Source organism: Hyperoodon ampullatus, assembly GCF_949752795.1.
Source record: "Hyperoodon ampullatus genome assembly, chromosome: 18".
Lineage (NCBI taxonomy): Eukaryota > Metazoa > Chordata > Mammalia > Artiodactyla > Ziphiidae > Hyperoodon > Hyperoodon ampullatus.
The window spans coordinates 60,110,288-60,124,103 of NC_136931.1; the positions used below are offsets into that span (position 1 = coordinate 60,110,288).

General features: G+C 44.3%; 1 protein-coding gene across 1 annotated transcript in view; it reads left to right on the forward strand.

Moving 5' to 3' along the window:
• Positions 1–13,816, forward strand: part of NLRP5 (NLR family pyrin domain containing 5) — a gene marked incomplete at both ends in the record, with an annotated part of 33,577 nt that overhangs the window by 15,205 nt on the left and 4,556 nt on the right. The window contains 4 exons of the mRNA XM_079724160.1: positions 2,276–2,446; positions 5,312–5,482; positions 8,041–8,208; positions 11,375–11,545. Coding sequence (XP_079580286.1) covers positions 2,276–2,446; positions 5,312–5,482; positions 8,041–8,208; positions 11,375–11,545 — 681 coding nt within the window. The remainder of the gene's footprint in view (positions 1–2,275; positions 2,447–5,311; positions 5,483–8,040; positions 8,209–11,374; positions 11,546–13,816) is intronic.

A 13,816-nucleotide genomic window follows, 5' to 3' on the forward strand; every position in this document is an offset into this window, starting at 1 on the left:
CAGAGGCTGGGAGTTGGGGAAATGGGGAGATATGTGTCAAAGGGTATAAACTTCCAGTTATAAGAGGAGTAAGTTCTGGGGATCTAACATACAGCATTCAGGTTATAGTTAACAATACTGTACTATGTACTCGAAACTTTCTCCAATGCCAAAATCCCAAAGAGACGTAAGATTGTGGCTAAGCTGCCGTCTATGGCATCCTTAAGCACCAGGCTCTGTGCTAAGTGTTCTCTCCCATTAACATCATTTTCACAAGCAACCTACCAGCTGGGAATTTTTTCCTCCCACTTGCTGATAAGGAAAACAGAATCCAAAAGAAGGGAAGTCTCTTGTCTCAGGTCATACAGGGAATAAAAGGCACAACTAAAATCTGAGCCCCTGTTTGATACCTAGGGAACTGATCTGTTACCTGGGAATTTCCTCCTTGACATCCCACAATTTGGACAAGGTTGTTTCTCCCCACCACTCCCAAAGCATGCCATGGCAGGAGCTTCCTCCTTCAGTGGGAGTTTGGTTCTGAATCAGAGCAAAAGTTGAAAACCAAGTGGCACAAATGACCCTTTCAAGCCCAGAAGGGGGAAAAAAAATCACAGTGGAAGCCAACATACCTCCTAGCCATCAACCTGTGGCGGGGTGGGGGAGAAAAACTTTATTCTACACTCTTATGATCAGTATCTGGTGCCTGCAAATTAAACAGACAATGGACAGATTTGCGGGAGGGAGAAAAGGCATACAAATTTTATTGATGTTAATTTTTTTTAATGCGCATGGGGCCTTCACAGAAAGGAAGTGAAAAACCTGAAGAAGCAGTTAGACTCAGGAGCTTATATACCATTTTAACAAAAGGTAATGAATTGTGGAGAAGTGACTAGACAAAGGAAAGGGGTTTGGGGCTTCTATGGGCTGATAAATTATGGGAAGGTGACTAGGAAGTAAATGGGGGAAACTAATAGAAAATAAGGGTTATAGGAAGAGTCGCCTCAGTGCCACCTCTATCTCTGTGATAAAGGTTGTTCTTTCCCTGGTACAGGAAGTGGGGGAAATGTGTGCCCTGCTTTCAGGCAGACAGATGGAGGGCAGAGAGCTCCTCCTGTGTCTGATTTTTCTTAATTGTCTCCAGCTCAAAATACTGTTTAAGTCAAAGTAGCATATTTTTGAGGTGGCCTGTTCTGATCCCTTTCAAGTCCAACCCAGCAAGCATTTCTTCCTTCATCGAAAGGAACCACCACCAATAATACAGCGGAAGTGCTTGCTATGTGCATTGCACTGCTCTAAGCACGTCAGATGTGTCAATTCATGTAATTTTGTCACAATCCCATGAGAGAAGTACTATTAAACTCTCATTTTCAAGTACTGTTGCTTCTTAAGCTTTGCTAAAGTGGTGGACTATCTAGTTTATATCTATGGGTCATGATGTATTAAATGTTAAGCCCTTCTAAATAGGGAAGTCACCCGTCTCTGCAAAACCTCACACCACAGTGAAACAGCCAGATAGAGAGCAGATTTGCATTGCCCAGGTGCTGCCCATGGTGGTTGACGGAAGATTTAATCACCCACAATATTTAGAGTAGTATTTTTGTTTTGTTCTGTTTTGTTTTGATTTGAAGTATAGTTGATTTACAATGTTGTGTTAGTTTTGGGTGTACAGCAAAGTGATTCAGATAAAAAATGTATATGTATATATATATGTGTGTGTGTAGGTATATATATGTAGGTATATACATATATATATTCTTTTTCAGATTCTTTTCCCTTGTAGATTATTACAAGACATTGAGTAGAGTTCCCTGTGCTATACAGTAGGTGCTTATTTGTTATCTATTTTATATATAGTAGTCCGTATCTGTTAATCCTAAACTCCTAATTTATCCCTCCCCGCCACCTTTCCCCTTTGGTAACCATAAGTTTGTTTCTAGGTCTGTGAGTCATATTTCTGTTTTGTAAATTCATTTGTATCTTTTCTTGTAAGATTCCACATATAAGTGACATCATATGATATTTGTCTCTCTCTGTCTTACTTCACTCAGTATGACCATCTCTAGGTCCATCCTTGTTGCTGCAAATGGCATTATTTCATTCTTTCAGAGTGGAATTTGGGGACTAAATCACTGGAGTTGAGTTTGCAAGTTAAACACAGACATGATGTGACATCACCAGATATCTGCCAGGGCGTGTCAGCTATGGGGGTGACCTTTCTCTCCCTTCCTTGCAAGGGAGGGAGAGATGGAAATCTAAGAATAGATATCATTGCCTTTCTGGGACTCTCTCCTTGCAGACTGGGGAACTGTGGCCTCACAGCCACTGACTGCCAGGATCTGGCCTCGGCTCTCACCAAGAACAAGAGCTTGACACACCTGTACCTGTCAGGAAACAGCCTGGGGAGTGAAGGCATGAATCTGCTGTGTCGAGCCATGAAACTTCCCAACTGTGGTCTACAGAGGCTGATGTGAGTCCAACTCGCTGCCCTGCGAGGATTCGTAGCTTTATTACAAAGAGCAGAAAGCAGTGGGGAACATGGAAATTGTCAGGATGAAGGGACCTGATAAGTCCCACATCCTGCCCCTCCTGATAGCTCCTATATTTCATCCTTCCTTGGAAAATTCCACCTCCGCCTCTGTGTTTTCTTACAGTGAGAAGTCCTCATTTATCCAGATACAGCCGATTCTCATTACTCGTGGCAGTTGCGTTCTGTAAAGTTGCCGTGAATACTGAATTAGCAAATGCTGAATTAGCGAATACTGAACCATTGCTCCAGGGGAAGTACAGGGTTAGGTTCCTGGGAGCCTCTGGTTACATTTTTTAAAATTTATTTTATTCAAGTAGAGTTGATTTATATTGTGTTAATTTCTGCTGTATAGCAAAGTGATTCAGTTATACATATATATATATATTCCTTTTCATTATGGTTTATCTCAGGATACTGAATATAGTTCCCTGTGCTATACAGTAGGACCTTGTTGTTTATCCATCCTATATATAATAGCTTACATCTGCTAATCCCAAACTCCCAATCCATCCCTCCCCCAGCCTCCCTCCCCCTTGGCAAGCACAAGTCTGTTCTCTATGTCTGTGTGTCTGTCTCTGTTTCATAGATAAGTTCACTTGTGTCACAGTTTCTTCAACCAATCAATACTTAACCTTGTTTTGTGTGTTTCTTTTTCTTTTCTTTTTTTTTTTTTTGTGGTACGCAGGCCTCTCACTGTTGTGGCCTCTCCCGTTGCAGAGCACAGGCTCTGGACACACAGGCTCAGCAGCCACGGCTCACGGGCCCAGCCGCTCTGCGGCACGTGGGATCCTCCCAGACCGGGGCACAAACCCGCGTCCCCTGCATCGGCAGGCGGACTCCCAACCACTGCGCCACCAGGGAAGCCCTGTGTGTTTCTTTTTAAAGACACTTTATTTAATGCGTATTATTGATTCATTAACATTGAACTCACAGCCAACAGCACTAGATCTCATCCCTGAAGGAAGCTTATGTAATACATATGTTTTCTCCATAAAGCACATCCCAACCTTCTTACCCTTAGGACACTAGACAGCATCTTAGCACTATCCTTGGGGGCCATTTTAAACAATGAAGTCACCACCACCACCAACAACAAAAACACAAAAATGCAAAAAATAGTGGCGTTAACTGGACCATGAAAAGGATGGTGTGACAGCTGAAAAATTCCAACCTCAGCTAGGAGCATGTGCAACCGACAACTCAAATTTTTCTCTGCTCTGTGCATTATTGATTTGCAAATATCAGTTTTGGGGGACACCAATGTTAGCAAGGAGGCGGATTCAGGAATGCAGAGTCCATGGATAATGAGGCTTGACCATTTATTAAGCACCTACATTGGGCAAACACTCTTGGTTGCTAGGGACAGAGATGAGCGGCAGATGTGGTCCCTATGTTTACATAGGTTAGATTCTGGCAGAGGAGTGTTGGATAAGAGCTGAGATTTTTCAGTACTTCCCTGGCGGTCCAGTGGTTAAGACTCTGTACTTCCAATGCAGGGTGCACTGGTTTGATCCCCGGTCAAGGAATTAAGATCCCACGTGACGTGTGGCCAAAAAAAAAAAGAGAGATGAGATTTTTAGACGAGGGTACTGGTGATGCAGGATCAATAGCCACAAAGTGTGTGTGACACACACATCTGGGAGTGCTGTGTACTCTAGCTATTTTACAGTAGGTGTAGGTGTCCCTGTCACTGTTTTAAATACTGCCCCCTCGTGTTGCCAGACTCTTCTATCCGAAATCTTTGGTTTGACAGTAAGAATGTGAGACTATTAGTCCTGCTCAGTGCTGACAACCAGCTCTGCCATTTCACCGCTTTGACCGATTAGTCCACCAACAACGTCACATGAGGGGAAAATATTCGTGCATTAATGGTATACCTGTAGCCAGAACTTCTGTTGAAGAATATAACTTTGATTCATATGTCTATCTTATGACGTGTTCTAACGTTCCCCAGTGAGTAAGTATGGGGAGATAGTAGTGTAGATAGACTAGTGACCGCCACCCCCTCGCCAAGATGTCCATGTCCTAATCCCAGGAACCTATGAATATATTACCTCACATGGTAAAAAGGACTTTGCATTGTGATTAAGTTAAGAATCCTGAGGGACTTCCCCGGCGGTCCAGTGGTTAGGACTCCATGCTTCCACTGCAGGGGGCACAGGTTCGATCCCCGGTCAGGGAACTAAGATCCCTCAAGACATGCGCTGCAGCCAAAGTAAAAAATAAAATAGAATAGAATAAAATAGCAAAAGAAAAATTTTTTAAGAAGAATCTTGAGATGGGGAGATTCTCCTAGATTATCTGGGTGGCCCCCATGTAATCACACATGTCCTTCAGAGGGAAAGAAGGAGGTAGGAGAATCACAGGTGGAGGGGTGATAACAGAGTGATACAGTTGCTGGCTGGAGACCAAGATCTAAGGCATGTGGGCAGCTTCTAAAAGCTGGAAAAGGCAAGGGAACAGTTTCTCCCCAGAAGGAACACAGCCCTGCTGACACCTTGATTTCCAGCCCAGTGAGACCCTGACCTCCAAAACCGTAAGATAACATAGGTGTGTTTTTAAAACACTAAGTTTGTGGCCATTTGTTACAGCAGCCATAGGAAGCGAATGCATTGAGTATGGAGGAAAATTTTAAAAAGATGGATCTTGACCAGCATCCAGCATGTGCACTGTGCCAGGTGTTCCACGGTCATCCCATCCCTGACACCCACAGGAGGAGAAAACTGAGGCCGAGGGAAGTTGCTCACGTGAGGTCACACTGAGGAACATGTATGACCGTCCCCTTTCCCTGTGTGTGCCCTGCAGACTAAACGCATGCAACCTGGATGTGGCTGGCTGTGGCTTTCTTGCATTTGCACTCATGGGCAACAGACATCTGACGCATCTGAGCCTTAGCATGAACCCCTTGGAAGATGACGGGATGAACCTTCTGTGTGAGGTCATGATGGAGTCGTCTTGTCCCCTCCAGGACCTTGAGTAAGTTTCCCTGGTTGTTGGGGATCATCTCTACCATCTGGGGGCCTGAGGTTCTAGAATGTCAAGAGCGATCATACCACAAATTAGTTCTAGGGTCAACTGAGGCTCATTGTTTCCAGTGGACACTCTGGGTAAGTTGATGTGTTGACACTGCAGTGAGTATGGGAAGGAAAGAGCAAGTATTCTGAACGGGAGCCCCGTGGAAGGATCTGTGGGGTTCTAGGACACGCTTGATCTCTAAAACCTCTTTACTTTTCAGAACATCTTGCACCAGGTTAATCTTCAGCTATTCATTCTGTATGTGGGGTGGAGGGGGAGAGGGTGGCTGTCTATCTCTCAATCCCTTTTCTCTCTGGGGCTCAAATTTCTTCACCCCTATTGGAACATTTTTATATAGTAGGAATATTCCATCACTAAACCAACTAGAAAAAATTAAAGGACCTCAATGGGCAGAAATAAATCTCTAAGCTTGAAACCAAGCAATAATCACTCAGTATTTCAGTTAATGTCTCCTGGATGCATAAGCAACATTGAATATGTCACAAAGAAAGGATCCTAGCAGTTTCCACTTCAGGTATTCTTACCATGTGGCAGGCACATGGCTCTCAATACTTCTGCAGTTCCCCCACCAATCATACACCAGGGGGAACTAAAACTCCCAAGGAACCTAAACCTTGCTTGGGTCTCATATTCTGTCCTTGAGGATAAGAAAATCATAATAGTAAATGAAGCACGATATGGTATTCCATTTAATGGTGCATAATAACTTTTAAAACCCCCAAAAGTTGGGACTTCCCTGGCGGACCAGTGGTTAGGACTTTGTGCTTCCACTGCAGGGGGTACGGGTTCAATCCCTGGTCAGGGAACTAGAAGCCCACATGCCAAGTGGTGTGGCCAAAAAATTAAAAAAATAAAATTTTAATAAATAAAATCCCCAAAAGCTGGACACTGGGTTTATGTCCAGTGTTTTAGTCATGTGTACCTTATCAAACTTCGTGTGCTTGATAGCCTTTTCTTATGATCAATTACAAAGGTAGAGTTAGTGGACCGAAAAGTGGGACCACTTTGAGAGCTCTCCCTCCCCAAAAATAAACAAATGAAAGGAATTGGATAGAGATCATAGTCCACAAACCTCTGAGTAGCCCCCAAGTATTAATTCTTCTATTTATTTTCATGGAATTGGCATTTTGAGCCCTAATGCTGCATGGTATAGAAAATTCAGCTTAGTCCATTGGAGATGCCATTTCTTTGGGGTTGCACTTAACTGCTGGGAGATTTTCTGGTCCTCGCCATCACCATTGGTCCATACTGGCCTCTAAGACTTGATCATTCCCACCTGGTCTTCACAAGTGAGTCCTTCCTCATTCTTGTTTCTTTTTCTTTTTTTTAATTTATTTTTGGCTGCGTTGGGTCTTCGTTGCTGCGTGCAGGCTTCCTCTAGTTGTTGCGAGTGGGGGCTACTCTTCTTTGCTTTGTGCAGGCTTCTCACTGCGGTGGCTTCTCTTGTTGCGGAGCACGGGCTCTAGGTACGTGGGCTTCAGTAGTTGTGGTGCGCGGGCTCCAGTAGTTGTGGCTCATGGGCTCTAGAACTCAGGCTCAGTAGTTGTGGCACATGGGCTTAGTTGCTCCACGGCATGTGGGATCCTTCCAGACCAGGGATCAAACCCGTGTCCCCTGCATTGGCAGGCGGATTCTTAACCACTACGCCACCAGGGAAACCCTCCTTCCTCTTTCTTGATGTGAATGCCTCATGGAGATGGACCCAGTGGGATCATTCTATGCTTAGCACACTAAGTTGATGATGCAAGACTCCGGAGCTGTTTCTGTCATGTCTACTCAGATGACTCATATAGTCACTACTGAAGGGGCCATTTCCACCCCCTCCCACTCCTCCTGGGAACAGACACACAAGACCCCTTCTCCTCTTGGATCCCAAACCCTACCTAGTGTTTCAGTGACTTCTGTCATCTTTTCTGTCCCTCTCAGGGCTCTGTCCCCTTTGTCAGAGGCTCTACCAATCTCTACTCGTGTTTTTTTCTGTCTCTCTCCCTGCCCTCCACCAGGGAGAATGTTTATCCCATCTTCAGGTGAAAAGAATGCTCTGATAACGCTCATTTCTTTGTCTGAAGATGCCTCCAGTCTCTTCAAAAACTTTCCCCACCCTCTGCTATTATCTGTCTCTTGAGATGATAAACTGTCCTAAGCTGCTCACAGGGATGGACAGAAAGATCGCCACTTAGGAAGGAACAAGGGGAATCTCTACTAATGTTTCTGAACCTTATCCCACTGTGGCGCTCTCCTCAAAAGGTACAGATATTGTCTCTCTCTCTAAATCTCGCTCAGTAATCTCTATGTCTCTCCCTCTTCATCTCAACCTCTTTCTCTCTCCCTCTCTCTCCATCTCTCTATATCTCTTCATCTCTCTTTCCGTCTTCATCTCTCTCTTCATCTCTCTATCTGTCTTCATCTCTCTCTCTCCATCTCTCTCTCTCTCTCTCCATCTCTCTCTCTCTCATGCTCTCTCTCCCGCACCCACCCCCACTTCCTTCCTCTTGCAGATTGGTAAAGTGCCATCTCACTGCCGCTTGCTGCAAGAATCTGTCCTATCTCATCACAAGAAGTCAACACCTGAAGAGCCTGGATCTAGCCGCCAATGCCCTGGGTGACCACGGGATTGCAGCGCTGTGTGAGGGATTGAAACAGAAGAATTCTCTGAGGAGACTTGGGTACGTTCCTGGGATCACCTCTTTGAGGGCTGGGCACAAAGTGAAGGGGACCCAAACGTTAAGTTGCTTGAACAAAGACCGTGTTCTGATTTTCACAATTCCATCCAATTAGACAGCATACAGCCATGGCAGAGTAACAGACTGAGGCACAAATTCCAACTGGGCTCCTTTATATGGATGAATTAAATAGCCAACGCTTGAGAACAGGGTCTGGAGGTAGTGAGAACTAAATAGATACATGTTTACTGGAAAACCCATGTGTTCTGAGCACAGTGCCAAATGGTGGAGGTATGGACATGTATAGACCATGGAGTGGCTGCATTTAGGGTCTAGTGAGAAAGGTGGACCAAAGAGCAAATGATGACATGGCTGGTTCTCAAACCCTAGTAAGCATCAGAATCACCCCAGAGGCTTGTTTAAAACAGTGTGCCAGTACATACAATGGAATATTACTCAGCCATTAAAAAAGAATGAAATAGTGCCATTTGCTGCAACATGGATGGACCTAGAGATGGTCATACTAAGTGAAGGAAGTCAGACAGAGAAAGACAAATACCATATGATATGGCTTATATGTGGAATCTAAAAAAAAAGGATAGAATGAACTTATGAAAAAGAAACAGACTCACATAGAAAACAGACACCGTTACCAAAGGGGAAACGTGGTGGGCAGGGATAAATTACGAGTTTGGGATTAACATATACATATATATAATAATAACCAACAAGGACCTACTGTACAGCACAGAGAATGCTACTCAATATTCTGTAATAACCTTTATGGGAAAAGAATCTGAAAAAGAATGGATATATATATAATATATATAACATGTATATAATATATATTATATATATATATATATATACAATTGAGTCACTGCTGTACACCTGAAACTAACACAACACTGTATCAGTAAATTAACAATACAATGTAAAATAAAAAAATTTTTTAAGAAAGGACTGAAGCACTGACACATGCTACAGCGTGGATGAACCTTGAAGACATTAGGCTAAAGTGAAATAAGCCAAATACAAAAGGTCACGTGTTGTATGATTCCATTTCTATGAAATATCCAGAATGGGCAAATCCATAAAGACAGAAAGTAGATTACAGGCAGACCTCATTTTATTGTTCTTCCCAGATACTGTGTTTTTCACAAATGGAAGGTTTGTGGCAACCCTGCATCAAGCAAGTCTATCAGTGCCATTTTTCCAACATTTTCTCTCTTTGTGTCTCTGTCACATTTTGGTGGTTCTCCCAATGTTTCAAACTTTTTCATTTTTATTATATTTGTGATGGTGATCTGTGAGCAATGAGATTTTCTTTACTTTTTACTTTTTAATTTTTTAACTGAAATATAGTTCATTTACAATGTTGTGTTAGTTTCAGGTATACAGCAAAGTGATTCAGTTATACATTATATATATATATATATATATAATTATTTTTCAGATTCTTTTCCCTTATAGGTTATTACAGGATATTGAGCATATTCTCTGTGCTATACAGTAGGTCCTTGTTGGTTACCTATTTTATATACAGTAGCTTGTATCTGTTAATTCCAGATTGGTGAACTTTGATGTTACTACTATGACTTGATGAAGGCTCAGAAGATTAGCGTTTTGTAGCAATAAAGTATTTTTAAATTAAAGTACACTGTTTTGGGACTTCCCTGGTGGTGCAGTGGTTAAGAATCTGCCTGCCAACGCAGGAGACATGGATTCGATCCCTGGTCCGGGAAGATCCCACATGCCATGGAGCACCTAAGCCTGCATGCCACAACTACTGAAGCCCGCGCACCTAGAGCCCATGCTCCGCAACAAGAGAAGCCACCACAATGAGAAGCATGTACACAGCAACAAACAGCAGCCCCCGCTCACTGCAACTAGAGGAAGCCCACGCACAGCAGCGAAGACACAATGCAGCCCCAAATAAATAAATAAATAAATAATGTTTTTAAAAGTACATTGTTTCTACAAACAATAAGTGCTGGAGAGAGTGTGGAGAAAAATGAACCCTCTTGCACTGCTGGTGGGAATGAAAATTGATACAGCCAGTATGGAGAACAGTATGGAGGTTCCTTAAAAAACTAAAAATAGAGCTACCATATGACCCAGCAATCCCACTCCTGGGCATATACCCAGAGAAAACCGTATTTCAAAGACACATGCACCCCAATGTTCATTGCAGCACTTTTTACAATAGCCAGGACGTGGAAGCAACCTAAGTGTCCATCAACAGATGAATGGATAAAGAAGACATGGCGCATATATACAATGGAATATTACTCAGCCATAAAAAGAAATGAAATTGGGTCATTTGTAGAGATGTGGATGGACCTAGAGACTTTCCTACAGACTGAAGTAAGTCATAAATAGAAAACCAAATATCATATATTAACGCATATATGTGGAATCTGAAAAAACTGGGAAGGTAGATTCTTAACCATGGGACCACCAGGGAAGTCCTGCTGCTGATTTATTTTATACCTAGTTGTTTGTACCTCTTAATCCCCTACTTCTTTATTGCCCCTCCCCCACCACTGGTTTTTTTCTGTCTATGACTCTATTTCTGTTTTCTTCATTCATTCATTTTATTTTTTAGATTCCACATTTAAGTGAAAACATACAGTGTTTGTCTTTCTCTGTCTGACTTACTTCACTATGCGTAATACACTCCAGGTCCACCCATGTTGCTGCAAGTGGCAAGATTTTGTTCTTTTTCATGGCTGAGTAGTATTCCGTTGTGGTATTCATTTATTTATTTTTGGCTGCATTGGGTCTATTGTTGCTGCGTGCGGGCTTTCTCTAGTTGTGGCAAGTGGGGGCTACTCTTCGTTGTGATGCGCAGGGTTCTCATTGTGGTGGCTTCTTTTGTTGCGGAGCACAGTCTCTAGGCACGCGGGCTCAGTAGTTGTGGCTCATGGGCTGTAGAGCACAGGCTCAGTAGTTGTGGTGCACGGGCTTAGTTGCTCCGTGGCATGTGGGATCTTCCTGGACTAGGGCTCGAACCCATGTCCCCTGTATTGGAAGGCAGATTCTCAACCACTGTGCCGCCAGGGAAGCCCCCCGCTGTGATTTTAAAGTTGTGGTGGAAGTCAAACATGTGTTGAAGGAGGGATCCGGATCTTGGGGTCATTCCTTGGCTGTGCTGTGCTCTCTAAAGGTTGGAGACATGTGGACTGACCTCCAATGGCTGTGAGGCCCTCTCCTCCGCCCTCTCCTGCAATCAGCACCTGACCAGCCTAAACCTGATGCAGAACAATTTCGGTCCCAGAGGGATGACAAAGCTGTGTTTGGCCTTTGCACAACCCACATCTAATCTACAAACCATCGGGTAAGTCCCCGGCGATGTCTTCTGAAATACGAACCTCCTTCTGCTACAGGCACACTAGTTGGTGGAGAAGCAGTTGATCTGAGAAGTTGAGACCTTGTCTAATCAACCAGATCTTTATCCAACCGCTAAGTGCCCACCGTGTTCCAGGCACCGTGTTGGGTGCTGCGGATACAGGGTGGGTACAGTGCCTGGTACTACGGGGCTTCCTCTGGGGATGGGTTTGGGGAGCGTGGAGGGATGACATACAAATAAAATGTTTATCTTCAGGGCTTCCCTGGTGGCGCAGTGGTTGAGAGTCCGCCTGCCGATGCAGGGGACACGGGTTCGTGCCCCGGTCCGGGAAGATCCCACATGCCACGGAGCGGCTGGGCTTGTGAGCCATGGCCGCTGAGGCTGTGTGTCCGGAGCCTGTGCTCCACAATGGGAGAGGCCACAACAGTGAGACACCCGCGTACCGCAAAAAAAAAAAAAAAAAAAAAAAAAAATCTTTATCTTAAAAAAAAACCTAAAACTAGAATTACCATAGGATCCAGCCATTCCACTTGTGGGTATACACCCAACAAAATTGAAAGCAGGTTTTCGAAGAGATATTTGCACATCTGTGTCCATAGCAGCATCATTCACAATAGCCAAGAGGTAGAAGGACCCAGGTATCTACTGATGGGTGAATGGATAAATGACGTGTGGTCTTTCCATACCATAAAATATTATTCGGCCTTAAAAGGAAGGAAATTGACACATGCTACAACGTGGAAGAAACTTAAGGACATTATGCTTGGTGAAATAAGCCAGTCACAGAAAGACAAATACTACATGATACTACTTAGGTGAGGTCCCTAGAGTCATCAGATCCACAGAGACAGAAAGTGGAATGGTGGGGGCCTGGGGAGCAAGAGACGGGGAGTTAGTGTTTAACGGGGACAGAGTTCCAGCTGGGGGAGATGAAAAGAGTTATAAGGATGGACAGTGCTGACGGTTGCACAACAGTGTGGATGGACTGAGTGCCGCTGACCTGTACGATGAAAAATGGTTCAGGTGGTAAAGGTTATGTGTATTTTCCCACCATTAAATTTTTTTTTTTTTTTTTTTTTTGCGGTACGTGGGCCTCTCACTGTTGTGGCCTCTCCCGTTGCGGAGCACAGGCTCTGGACGCACAGGCTCAGCGGCCATGGCTCACGGGCCCAGCCACTCCGCGGCATGTGGGATCTTCCCAGACCGGGGCATGAACCCGTGTCCCCTGCAACGGCAGGCGGACTCTCAACCACTGTGCCACCAGGGAAGCCCCATTAAATGTTTTTAATGTTCAGGATTACTGCAGGTGGTAAACGCTAAGAAGGAAACAAAAGAGTAAGAGAGAGTGACCGGGTGTGGAATTAATTTTGACGATAGAAAAAATATTTGCTGCTTAGCACCTCATGTTTGTAGACAAAATAGAAGTTCAGGGCACCCCTGGAGGTGAAGAAGTACTGCTGAGATTGAGGGAAGTAAAGACCTGACTGGAGAAACATGAAACTTGTGGCAGCACAGAAGGCCCCTTGCGGTTGATTGTGATGTATATATCAGTAGCAAACTTCCCGGTTGACTAACTGGTTTCTCCTGTATGGTCCAGCGTACAGCAGGTGGATTAATCCAGGGGTCAAGTTTTGACTGATGGACGTCACCAGAAAGAACGCGATGGTTGTGGTGTGAAATCTGAGGGGGAGGGTGGCTTGGAAAGCGTGGCTCAGTGGATCTGGAGGTCCTGATGCAGCCGAAGAGAACGGTTTCAGCGGTCACTTCAGCGAGTGAGCTGAGAAGGCAGAAGGCTGTGTTGAAAAGGGGCATATTTGTGTCGGTGACTCACGAGGCAGTGTAGCCTTTGATGAGATAAGCTTGTGACTTAGGGGACTTAGCAGGTAAAGATGAGAAGAGGCAGACCTAGATTTTACTAATGGACCTTTCAGGAGGCTGTTTCCTTATCTGTCAAATGGGGACGATACCACGTGTCTATTTGAATACCTGTTTCTCTCTCCTAGAATATAAGCTTCCTGAAGGTGGGGATTTTGCCTCGTTCATCACTGTCCTCTAAACCCTGTAACAGGACCTGGCACAGAGTCAGTTCTCAGGAAGGAGTTCGTGAATGGATGAATAACCATGTCTGCCACTTCAGACAGCTATGAGGGACAGGTGTCTGTAAAATCTCAGTGTAGTGTCTGCCTTGTAAAGAGTTCCTTTACAAGGAGGGACTGGCTTTCATTCTATGGGGAGCACACTGTTTCTCCTCAAGAGTAC